General features: G+C 48.1%; 1 protein-coding gene across 3 annotated transcripts in view; it reads left to right on the top strand.

The window, feature by feature from the left end:
- LOC144111049 (tRNA:m(4)X modification enzyme TRM13 homolog) overlaps positions 1-12,796 on the top strand; it is a 90,310-nt gene that overhangs the window by 62,656 nt on the left and 14,858 nt on the right. For all 3 annotated transcript variants that reach the window (XM_077644156.1, XM_077644155.1, XM_077644157.1), the window contains 2 exons: positions 998-1,055; positions 11,950-12,101. In XM_077644156.1, the coding sequence (XP_077500282.1) occupies positions 998-1,055; positions 11,950-12,101 (210 nt within the window). The remainder of the gene's footprint in view (positions 1-997; positions 1,056-11,949; positions 12,102-12,796) is intronic.

Below are 12,796 nucleotides of genomic sequence, written 5' to 3'. Positions count from 1 at the left end.
AATACACCCTACGTGACACACACACTAGAACACAAAACTAACAAAACTAGCACAAAACGCAAAGACTATAAATACACACGACCCTGTAACACTGCGACTAGCATCTACTACTAGCGTTCTACTGGTAGCAGACGGCGTTCGTGCTCACGGTTGGTTCGGTGCGGCTGCGGCATTGTATAGATACAGTAGCCGGCGTCGAGGCGGCGTTCGACATGCTTGGGCTGGCGTCGCTGGCGGCGTCCGACGTGCCTGGGCTGGCGTCGCTGACTGCGTAGTACAAGCTTCCCGTCCAAGCGCGCGTGGAGGTGATGCCGGTGTTGTTGGCGTTGGGGGCACCACACGGATGGATGGCAACAGCGCTGGAGATACCCCTGGCCATAGCAGGTGGTAGCGTCCTCTGCTGACTCCCCGGAACGGGCTCAGGCACGGCAGGAAGTCCACGGTGCGATGCCGTAGAACGCGAGCTCACCGGAGCAGCAGCCGGCGTCGCTCTCTTCCAGCCAATGTGCCCCTGACCCGCCGGAGCCTTCGCTTCTCTACTGTTTCACCCCCCCGTGCCTCGCTCTCACTCGCCCTTTTATAGCCTCGGTGTTAGTCCACGTATTGTAGTCATCTTCTTCTCTTCTCCACCAATCACCTCTCTCCACCCCACCGAATGCTTCTTCTTCCTCTTCTTTATTCTTCGGTTAATCCACATTGTCTTCTTCACACCTCGTTCCTTTAAAATTTAATTTAGGCTCCTTAATATATGTGACAGTGCCATAAAACCCAACACAACACATTTTTGTGCCACACATCCTAGCCTCAGGACTTGCATCCGACCACACTTTCATTTTTAAACATGTGTTTTCACACATCAGCTATGCAGGTTGTAAAGTGAACGTTGCATTTGGTTGCAGGGTGCCACTGGGAGCATATGTATATGGGGCTGCTGTTCACAGAGTGCACTAGACTGATGCTGCACCGTCATGTCATTTTCATGTGTTTCCTTCTGCAGACTTTGCATTGCGGTGCTTGGTGGAGACGGCTTCAGATGCAAGCAGCAGGGCACAAGCGTGAGCCACTTGCATGTTTTATTCATCTGTTTATTTGTGGTCATAACAGGAAAGGGTGTCAGCAATGCAGCAGCTAAAGCACAACCACTTCTCTCATTGCCTGTAATACGATTGCATGTAACGCATTTACTATGGGGTGAGAGCAAAAAATATTTCATTCAGTTTTGACAGTTTTATTTCTCTTAATGTAGTAAAGTCAGTTGTTTTGTGCCAATTGTCTAGGATCAAATTGTGTGTACTGCCTCAAACGGAAGATCGTGCTCATGTGCAGAATTATTGAGGAAGTCGTAGTTCATTTGCTAGAAGAGGGCTCACACTAAAGCTGGCGCTGACAGGAGAACAGGACAAGAAGCCAGACCGACAGCATTTCTGTGGCAGCGCATTCCAGTGGAAAGTGGTCTCTCTAAACGCGTGTCCCTTGTCTCCTCGAGACCCGCACAAGCACGAGAGGATGAGTTTCTTCCCTCCAGAATCTGCGTTTCAGGACAGGATCAGCTGTGTCCTTCCAAAGGCTGCACAACTGTCCGGGGCCTGCTTGCCAGCTCAAATGGCTGTGTGGCATCTGTGCAGGTTGGGCCGTCCACGCGCATTCATGCACAGCACTCGTTTTTCCCTCTGCTGCAGAGGGAGGAATGAACCAAGAAGAGCTCATGCTCTCAAAATGTTCAAACTCTGCCATTTTGTGCTGCTACTGTGCAGTCCGGAACTGTGCAGCAGCACAAACTGCACAATATATGCTTCTTTGTTTATTTTTATTTCATTTTTATCTGGAAAAACAATTTCAGTTGTCATTTTGCTCGTCATGTTACTAATATAGTTCCAGGCTGCAGGATTTCAACCTTCTAGTTACAGAATTGGTTCTCCAATAATGTAAACAAACTAAATATACTGCAGTTCTCTCAATTTGTTTCACTTTGTCTCGCAGTCACGCAGGCGATGGCTCCAAACAGAGGTGGTGTACTCCAGTACTGGATGAGTAAACATCCTGTTTGCAATTAGCTTCAAGTTTTTTTGGGGCATGCTCTACTTTTTTTCTCGGTCAGCACAGTTTCTGATAGAGCAGATATCCTCCACCTGGGTGCACTAGCGCAGGTCATGAATCACCCCCAGGTACTTACTGCCCTCTACCATTGGCGGACAAGAACACAGAAGCAGTAGCTACTGGAGAAGAAATACAGGCAGGGTCAGTTCCACTTAGCAGTCTTTGCACCACTAAAGTTTGCTGACAGGGCAGCTCGATCTCCTTTGGGAAAGCCCCACTGAGTGCACTGCGTCACCAGTGATTGCGAAAGTTCCAATTTGCACTGCTGTGGCGCTGGCTATCGGTGAAGGAGTCGAAGCGCTGGCGGGGTAGAGGCCGCATATGTAACTGAATTATCACCCTGTAATTTTGTGTTATGCACTGCGATCCCCACATTGTTTGTTCTAATGTACAAAATGTCTTTGAAATGTTGTCGGATCGACGCAGGTGATTGATAGCACATTTGTGTGCGGAACCCACTGGCTTGCATGGGTCGCTTTGTACCATGCGATTTTGGAAATAAAAAGCATTTGTTGTTTGTGTAGTTCACTTATAACGATATCGAGAAAATCCGATAGTTATAACTGATTGTCGTTATATCTGGACCAGCAAGAAAAAGAAATAAAAGCAAAAAGAACACACCCATGCATGTAGCCACCCCCACCGGCACTCGTGTCAAGGGCACCCTGCATCTTGGCACTCTGCGAAGTTCACCGAGCGAGCCACCCTCTCCGAACCTATCAAAAGATAAATGCACTGTGATGTTATTGGCGCTGAGCATCTTGGCGCGTTGCCAAGGTCTGCGCCCGGACAGCATGAAAAGGAGGAAGGCACTAAGAAAAGTTTAAAAAAAGAAGTCAGTTCTCAACAACAAAAGTGGAGGGTGGGTTCAGAGATATCTCCTTGAGCTTAGTCATCCCATTTTTGCCCAGTTCACGAATGAAAGGCGGAATTGCGTGAGAAAGTGTTGCGCGGTGGTAGCCAAGCAAGGTCTTCCCTCCAGCGATTGTGGCTACGATAGTGCTTGGTTCCTGAGGCATTTTGCCAAGCTGGTCCGTTTCCAGCATAGAGTTTCTAAATATTGCCTAGAGGGAAAGCTGGCGCCACCGTCTATGCGAGTTTCTGAAAAGGCCATGAAAGAGCACTTCATCCACTGTGGGAATGACTAGTTTGTGTGCACTAAGTGCCGTCTCTCGGCATGTCCTGGCGCCATGCTTACAGATTTTGCCAAGAAAAACATGAATTAGGAAGTGCAAACCTCTCCTACCACAAGTAAGTGATGGCTGCGTTCATGCTGATAAGTGCAACATGCGGGTGTTTGTGTGAATTAATTCATGAAGTGGAAGTCATTCCTGCATGCAATGTGCAGCCACCATCATCGAAATGAACCAGACACAATCCTCGGCGAGTACGGTTAACATAAGTTGCACTTGTCGAAGGACTTTGCGCTTTTAAAGATGCGTCTCCGAGACTCCTATGAAATATGTGCGGAGTGGTCACAGCAGCAGACTGCTTAGTTCTCACTTCACAAAGACACTTGTTCCCTTTCACATGTCATGCACAGGTAGCACAGGCTTTCACTCAGCAAAACCCAGCTTGCTGCATAAATGGATCCCAGTGAGGGAATTTAGGCCTAGCAGGCACCAGACAATGTGCTCTGCTCACTTCGAGTCAAGCGCCTTTGGATGCTTCGGATCTGAAATGAACTGCGGATCTCTGGTGTGCTGTCTTCCTGTGCTGTGTCCATGGTGGATGAAGTGAACAGCCGCCAGCTTTCCCTGGCTCTGTGGTTTGCGGAGTTTGATGTCATTTACTTCAAAGTACTTTGTCTTTTCTTAGACTTTCCAGCAAATTTTAATGGCAAACACCTTTTGAGCAACCAGAATCCAATTGTTACATCTGTTATTTTACCAACAATTGTATCGTTATATATGCATGACACATTTGTCATGATCTTGATTAAATGCACTCTTCCTGCTGACAAGCTGTTGCTTTCTTGTGCCTTAGACTGCTCGGCGACAGAACAAGCACGGAGTAACACGCCTTCCTTTATTTTTCCGCGCAGACTACTTCCATACCTTTCACAGCATTGCACCTGATGTATGAAACGGAGTAGTTTGTAAGTATCCATAATAAAACAGTGCAAAACATGACGGACCAGAGAAATGAGAACACAGGACACGCGCTGACTCGCAGCTGAACGTCTTATTCTTTAAACCTTCATATATGTATAGGAACACACAAAGGCATGAAAACCAAAAAGCCTAAAAACACAGCAGAAAAAGCGTCACACAAAACTGCTCACACCAACCCTTCAAGCACCATCGAGAAATGCAACCTCCTTATCACACAGAAGAACAGTCAGTTTGCTTATGCAGTTCTGTTAGTCTTTTGCAATGTGGTAAGCCTCTACCACTTTGCATGTTGTCTGATCTTTGTGGTTGTATAATACACGTGTGTCATGAAACAATGCATTGCACTGTTCTCTTTCATCAATTGACATGCTTGGCAATGCTTCACCAGATGAGACTGGTCATTTCCATTCTGTAAATTATTCCTGTGTTCCTGTAGGCACTTGTTCAGGCACTGCCCAGTCTGGCCAATATAGGGGGCTCTGCAGGAAAGGGGGACACTTTACAGAACACCTGTGCAGCAGTCCACAAACGTATCCCTGTGCGTGAGGCCACAGCTTTTCTTTTTCTTGGCCTCCTCCTTTCTCTGAATGGCCGCCGGGCATATCTGTTTGAGCTTGATGGGCGCTGAAAGGAACACACCAACATTACACCTTCGTCCTATGTTTTTTAGCTCATGGAAGAGGCGATGAACATATGGTAGAACAGTAACTTTGTCTTGTTTTCAGGTTGAGCCTGGCACTTAGAGTTTAGTAACCGAGAGCAAGCCCCACTTATCACTTCGTCTTCATACCCAGCATCCTTGACCCTGGACAGTTGGGCCTGAAAGCTCCAGTGGCATGATAGCACGATTTCGTCAAAACACCTCAGAGGCAAGAACAGATAATGCTGTTTTTACCAATTTTGAATAGCCTGAGTGTGAATTGAGAAGCTCCTTTGTCGATCTAGGGTTGTATCTCCAGCATATATGGTTTTGCTTGAAACACAGCCGCAGGTCCAAAAATTACAGTTCTTCGTCCACTGGCAGCTCAAAGGTGAACAGTAACCCTGCTTTTCGTGCTTTTGTGTGTACCTATATATACGAAGGTTTAAAGAATCAAACCTTCAGTTGGAAGTGTGCACCGACTAGCCGAACTCAACGTTTTGCTGAACCAGAGATAACTAATTGATTTAACTGGAAACTAAATGCAGATAGTCGTGCATTACTTCGAGATACTCGGCGGGAGCGTTTGGTGGTCGATATACACCTCCGAGCAGTATCTGTTTGCCCGCGTATTCTAAATTACACCATACACTTTTGTGTCCACCAATGTCATCCATGCGGGAGAATGTAATGTTGTTTTTAACTACAATTGCTACTCCTCTGCCTCTTGCACCTCGGTCTTTGCGGATAAGCTTGTACGATGGTGGGACAACTTCAGAGTCCTGCACCTCTGCATACGACCATGTTTCGGTAATAACTAAGATGTGTGGCTGATAAGATAGTATTATGCGTTCTAGAAGATTGAATTTGTTTAGTACACCTCGCGCATTAAGCGATATAGCTCTGTCACATATATTAAGGAGCCTAAATTAAATTTTAAAGGAAAAGGGTGTGAAGAAGTTAACGAAGATTAAAGAAGAGGGAGAAGAAGCATTCGTTGAGGTGGAGAGAGATCATTGGTGGAGAATCATTCGGTGAAGTGGAGAGAGATGATTGGTGGGGAAGAGAAGAAGAAGACGACAAGGCTTATGTGGACTAACACCAAAGCTATAAAAGGGCGAGTGAGAGCGAGGCACGGGGGAACAGCAGAGAAGCGGAGGCTCCGGCGGGTCAGGGACACTTCGGCTGGAAGAGAGCGACGCCGGCTACTGCTCCGGTAAGCTCGCATTCTACAGCATCGCATCGTAGACTTCGTGCCGTGCCTGAGCCCGTTCCGGGGAGTCAATGGAGGACGCTACCACCTGCTACGGCCAGGAGTGTCTCCAGCGCTGTTGCCACCCATCCGGGTGGTGCCCCCAATGCCAACAACACCGGCATCACCTCCACGGGCGCTTGGACCTGGAGCTTGTACGATGCAGCCAGCGGCGCCAGCCCAAGCACACCGAACGCCGCCTCAACGCCGGATACTAGATCCATACAACGCCACAGCGAACCAACCGTGAGCACGAACGCCGACCATGAATAGTAGAACGCTAGTAGTAGACGCTGGTAGCAGTGTGCCTGGGTCGTGTGTATTTACAGTCTTTGTGTTTGGGTTAGTTTTGTTAGTTTTGTGTTCTAGTGTGTGTGCCACGTAGGGTGTATTAAATGTGCGTTTGTGTGGGTGCACACGTCGCCTAGTCCATTCTTTCGGTCCGAGTGTTCTCCGGAGAGAGCCGTGACAAAGATAAGTGGCGAGCCTGTGCCAGGATCCATTTTATTTTTTTTATTTTTGCTTTGTCTCAGATCTTTTCGATTTTTCGACGGCAGAAAGTATGGATTTGGCAAAAACGTTAGAACTGGCGCTCAAGCTGGGGTTAAGCAAAGAATAGGCTATGCGTCTCTATGACGAGGAGGCAAAGAGGCAGAGAGAGGAAAGGGCGCAAGCACGCGCAGACGCTCGCGAAGCAGAAGAGCGCGAGGCGAAAAGAGCTCGCGAGGCAGAAGAGCGAGAAGCTAGAAGAGCCCGCGAGGCAGAAGAACAGGAGAAAAGAAGGATAGAACAAGAGAAGGAGTTTATTTTGTGGAAACAGGAGCATGTCGCGGGAGGATATGACGATATCACGGACAATGATCAGCGTTCCTTGGCGGGTACAGAATCTCCCAGACCGGCCAGAGCTTGCCCAAGAAAGCTGATGGCTCCTTTCGATGACAAGAGAGATGATTTGGACGCATATCTGCAACGATTCGAGCGGATAGCTTTGGGGCAATGCTGGCAGCGCAGTGAATGGGCCACGGCATTAAGCATGTGTTTAGTCGGAGAGGCGCTGAATGTGTTTGGAAGGATGCCTGCTGCTGATTCCATGGACTACGAGAAAGTCAAAAAGGCGCTACTCCAAAGATTCAGCCTTACGGCAGAGGGTTTTCGTTAGAGATTGCGCACCGCAAAACCTGAGGATTCGGAAACCGCTAAGCAGTTTTCCTGCAGGCTGACCAACTATTTTGATAGGTGGCTTGATATGTCAAACACAGAAAAGAGTTTCGAAGGGGTGCGTGACAAGGTGGTCACAGAGCAATTTTTAACGTGTTGCAGCTCAAAGCTAGCGCTATTCCTGAAAGAAAGTTGTGTTCATTGGAAGAGTTCGCCGACACTGCAGACCAATTCCTCGAGGCTGAAGGGCTAAGAAATTTAAGTAAGGCAAAGGAGGAAACCCAAAAGACCCTAGAGACAGATGCAGCAAAACCAAGAGCATATGGCGGTGCATCTAAGGCGCCAGTAAGGTGTTTTCTCTGCGGCAAGGTGGGACACCGTGCAGCTGACTGTCGGACTAGTAGTGCTGCCCAGAAAGCACTGGTTCTGTGTCAAGGTTGTAAGAGGAGCGGTCATACTCTGGATGAGTGCCGATACAGAACGCAGGACCGAGCTGCATGCGTTGTCGACTCAAGGGTAGAACTTGTCACGCCACCCGAAGTTCCACAGCTGAAAGGAGAGCAAACGCCGCTGGAAAATGAGGCAGTGAGTGGAACACCCAAGTCGAAAGCAGCAATGCCAGTGGTGGTTGGGCAAATAGGGGACCGCCCTATATTGGTGCTTAGAGACAGCGGAGCCCACACAGTCCTGGTTCGTAGAAGCCTGGTGAAGGACGAGGATCTTACAGGGGAAGCGTCGGCCGTCACTCTTGCAGATAGCACAGTAAGGTACCTTCCTGAAGCCAGGATCCTAGTGTCCACGCCATATTATACTAGGCAGGTAGTGGCAAAATGCGTAGACCAACCCATCTACGATCTCATCTTGGGAAACATTACGGGTGCAAGAAGCGTTGAAGACCCCGATCCCGAGTGGAGGATGCTCGACGGTGAAGGACATCCAAAGGAGGAAAGGCGTGCGACAGCTCAGACGGGTGCAGTCAGTTTTTCGTCGGCAGTGGAGACAAGAGCTCAAGCGACAGCCCGAGCAACGCAGCGTCCGCTCTCTGCTCCTGTTACGACGTGCCTGAACGTAACACCGGGCGAAATTGCAATTAGGCAAAAAGAAGACCCGAGCCTGAAGACCTGCTTCGAAAGAGTCGGGGAAAGAGTGAAAAGAAAGAAGGGTCGGACGTCATTCGAGTATCAATTGGTAAATGGTCTTCTGCAGAGGGAATGCATATTTAGTTCAGGAAGGCGGGTCCAAGTGCTGGTGTTACCGAGAGATATGCGAGAGACCGTGCTACGCTAGGACATGACGCCATTATGGCCAGACTCCAGGGTGTCCAAAAAACGGTGTCTAGGATCACCGACGAGTTCTTCTGGCCGGGTGTTCGGAGTGACGTTAAGCGCTTTGTTCGCTCATGTGACGTGTGCCAGCGCACAGTCCCGAAGGGAAGAGTTGGTCCTGTAGCTCTGGGCAAAACGCCAGCCATCGGCCTAGCACTTCCAAGAGTGGCTATTGGCATTGGATAAAGAATTTGTTCTTCGCCCTGATGTACCAGATAGAGCATTAGGAGCCATACTCTTGCAAGAAGAGAATCGCGTGCTACATCCAGTATTTTTTGCAAGCAAGAGATTATCGGCTAGTGAACGCAACTACTCCACCGTTGAAAAGGAATGTTTGGCGGTGGTGTGGGCGGTAAAGAAATTCCACATTTATCTGTATGGGAGACATTTCAGGATTCAGACAGATCATCAGCCGCTTGAATACTTAACCAAGGCCAAAATGAACAATAGTAAAGTTATAAGATGGAGTTTGGCCCTGCAAGAATACTCATTTCAGGTGGAACATATTAAAGGCAGAGATAACGTTGGAGCGGACTTCATGAGTAGAGCCAACTGAACAGCTCTAGGTATCTCTGGGATGTATCTTGTTGTTGTGCTAACGTATCTCTGGGATTTATCTTGTTGTTGTTGCTGTTGCTGGTGTTATGTGATTATTCAAGGGAGTGTGTTGTGGACACGAACATGTTTATTAAGGACTCTGTACGGACAGCGGCAGTGGTGTGTTAGTGTTCTGAAAACGCCGTTTGGTGTGCTGTGTTAGTGGTGTGCGTTTGGTGTGTGCTGAACATCTGCGGTGTGGTGTGTGCTGGGTTCAGAATCGCCAAAGAAGATAGTCTGTTGGCTGGATGGCTTGGAGATGAGGGTGACGTGAACAGTTTTTCATGGAAAAACTCTTGAAAGAGGGGGCCCTTGTCACAAATATTAAGGAGCCTAAATTTTAAAGGAAAAGGGTGTGAAGAAGACACGCGAATTAACCAAAGATTAAAGAAGAGGAAGAAGAAGCATTCGTTAAGGTGGAGAGAGATGATTGGTGGAGAAGCATTCGGTGAGATGGAGAGAGATGACTGGTGGAGAAGAGAAGAAGACGATGACAAGGCTTACATGGACTAACACCGAAGCTATAGAAGGGCGAGTGAGAGCGAGGCACAGGGGGGAACAGCAGAGAAGCGGAGGCTCCGGCAGGTCAGGGACACTTCGGCTGGAAGAGAGCGACGCCGGCTACTGCTCCAGTAAGCTCGCATTCTACGGCATCGCATCGTAGACTTCGTGCCGTGCCTGAGCCCGTTCCGGGGAGTCAATGGAGGACGCTACCACCTGCTACGGCCAGGAGTGTCTCCAGCGCTGTTTCCACCCATCCGGGTGGTGCCCTCAACGCCAACAACACCGGCATCACCTCCACGGGCGCTTGGACCTGGAGCTTGTACGACGCAGCAAGCGACGCCAGCCCAAGCATGCCGAACGCCGCCTCAACGCCGGATACTGGATCCATACACCGCCACAGCCGCACCGAACCAACCGTGAGCACGAACGCCAACCACGAATAGTAGAACGCTAGTAGTAGACGCTGGTAGCAGTGTGCCTGGGTCGTGTGTATCTATAGTGTTTGTGTTTTGAGTTAGTTTTGTTAGTTTTGTGTTCTAGTGTGTGTGTCACATAGGGTGTATTAAATGTGCGTTTGTGTGGGTACACACGTCGCCTAGTCCATTCTTTTGGTCCGAGTGTTCTCTGGGGAGAGCCGTGACAAACTCTCAGAACTTTATTGACGCCTTGTCATTTTTCAGTTCGAACTCTTGATTTGCGAGGGGTAGAAGTAGTGGGACGAGTTGCCTCCATTCTGCAATTTCGTTGTGAATTCCAGATGTAAAACTTTCCGTCCATTTTCAATTTGTCAAACTTGAGAGTCGCTTTCGATCCATTTGCTCTTTCATCTGCTGTGGAACGCCAAAGGTTTGAGCGTATGTATCTTATCCTTTTTGAAAAGTCTTCAGCTATTGAAATATTTGATCCCTTCAGCTTGAAGCAGTTAGACAAAATCTTAGTTTTTTCTGAAAAATCAAACAGTCTCAGCATGATCGGATGGAAGCTGTCGCTCTGGTGATTGCCGACTCTGTGTACTCTTTCTGTTCACACTACGTCAATTCCCAGAACCTCTTTGAAAATATCTTGTTTGACTTTACCCTCTAGCGTTTTTGAATCTTCCTCCGGCTCTTCTTTCACATCGTATATGACAAGGTTGTTGCGCCGGCTTCTATTCTCTAAATCGTCTACCTTGGCTACTAACTCTAGCATCTGTTTATTAGTACTCTGACAGGTTGCGTCACATTCTGCAATTTTATCTTCACATTGCTTAAGTCGACTCATTTCTGTCTCAATTACTGTGATCCTGTCTTGGATGCTACAAACAGTTGATTCTACCTGTTTCAGGTTCGTTGTTGTTTCAAAACTTTGTTGGTTTTCACTTGCTCTTTGAGAATGTTTTTTCAGTATTTCAATATTAGAGCTACAGTCTGAATCTGAATCAGTACCCGGTCCCTGGTTTTTTCTTTCTAATTTATTAGTTAATTTTGTATGTTTATTTTCCTCTTGCTATTGGCACAATTTATTTGTTTATTATATTACTTTATTATGGGTTGTTCCAGAATTAATGCATTTAATCCAACTACATCTGAATAAAGAAAGCTGAAGGCTACATCTACGTATTGCAGCCAGCGGCATCACTTGTGATCTCCAATCATGGTTGGGTCAAGTACGTTGTTCTGTTCGATTTGCCTATACTTGATGCACCAGTTCTGTGCTGTGGTGGTGCCGCTTAGGTGGATTAATATGTCTTTGTGGATGCACTACCTTCGTAGCGTTGCCTGCTATGTATGAAATGGAGTATAGATTATAAGATATCTGCACATAGTCTGAGTGCTTATCACACTGGTGGAGTGGGATCTATCAATCAGCTTCTGTTGTTGGGATGCAGTTGTGTTAGTGTTCAAAGAAGCAGCTTTATTATAAGGCACAAAGATCGGTCAGTCTGTTTTACATATCCAGCATTAGTGCCCCCCCCCCCCCCCCCCCCCCACCCTGTTCCTGAGTCCCTACACACTGCTGCTGCACTGGCGGTACCTGAGAACCCTTCTGGTTCAGCCTTGTCTGCTTGGCAAGGCTGTGGCAGGATGAGATGGCAGAGTTGGCTCCACTCTGACTGCTTTGTCACAGTCATTGTACCCTCTCATAGCATGAACAAACACAGGCCGTCATCTTGCAAATAATCATTGGCAGGTCACGTGTGAAGCATACACTGGGCAACACTCACATAATTTGATGCTAGCATTTCACTGTCAGTGCACAAGGAGCGCCCTCTGTTCACTGCAGCTTCCGGGGCGTGCTGATGGCAACGTGCTGCCACCACCGGTGCCGGTGGGACTCGTTTGTGGGCCGGCCCTTCCTGGAGTCACTGGGCCTGGACCGTATGGACTTTGAGCTGCTCATCTGCCTGGCAGGCTGGGCCACCTGCACAGCCAGAGGTGATGCACAGCTTCTACAAGGGACATGCCTCCTTCATGTCTTGTGTGGTTGTTGAGAAAAGTCACATTTTTAGTCTTTAGCTTTATGCTTTCTTTCTTGTACTGATGAAAGGCGTATCCTTGCACGGTTCAGTGCCACTGCTAATTTTAGCCTGACTCTTTGTGTTCCTTTTTTGCTGATGTGCATGCGCGCTGTACTGTATACGTATAAGCTGCACGCAGCAATAAATGTTAAGTCAGCGCTTTGTGGTATCTCCCCTCTTGTCCGTGTTCGTCATCGTGCTGCGTGAATGAAAGAGAGAAGCTCTGATTAAGGAGATCACTATATTTTGGTATAGGATGAACCAAGGATGTGTAGGCACAGCCAGTCTTGAGGGGAGCACGCACTCTTTCCTACGGCCTTTGCATTCGCCGCGAGAGCAATCAGTTTTTCTCCGGGAGTTGTCCACCGAGGCATGACAACCCCACTGCTTGTAAACCGCTCGCTCTCCGCCTGCAGCGGCAGATGGCGTTTGCCTCGTTTGGCACTGCTGCCCGCTGCTTCATGGTGATTGCAGCTCTGAAATAAAAGAAAACAAAAAGCAGATGCTTCATCTGCATGTGCTTAATGTAGTCCAGATGTGAGCAGATTCCTCGTCTCAAAATTTGCTTGGTGGAAACATTTTAAAGGAGGAATCAGTCTCCCATTCTCAGAG

This window comes from Amblyomma americanum, chromosome 11 (genome assembly GCF_052857255.1).
Source record: "Amblyomma americanum isolate KBUSLIRL-KWMA chromosome 11, ASM5285725v1, whole genome shotgun sequence".
Classification (NCBI taxonomy): domain Eukaryota; kingdom Metazoa; phylum Arthropoda; class Arachnida; order Ixodida; family Ixodidae; genus Amblyomma; species Amblyomma americanum.
This window is presented reverse-complemented; position numbering and strand designations above follow the sequence as displayed.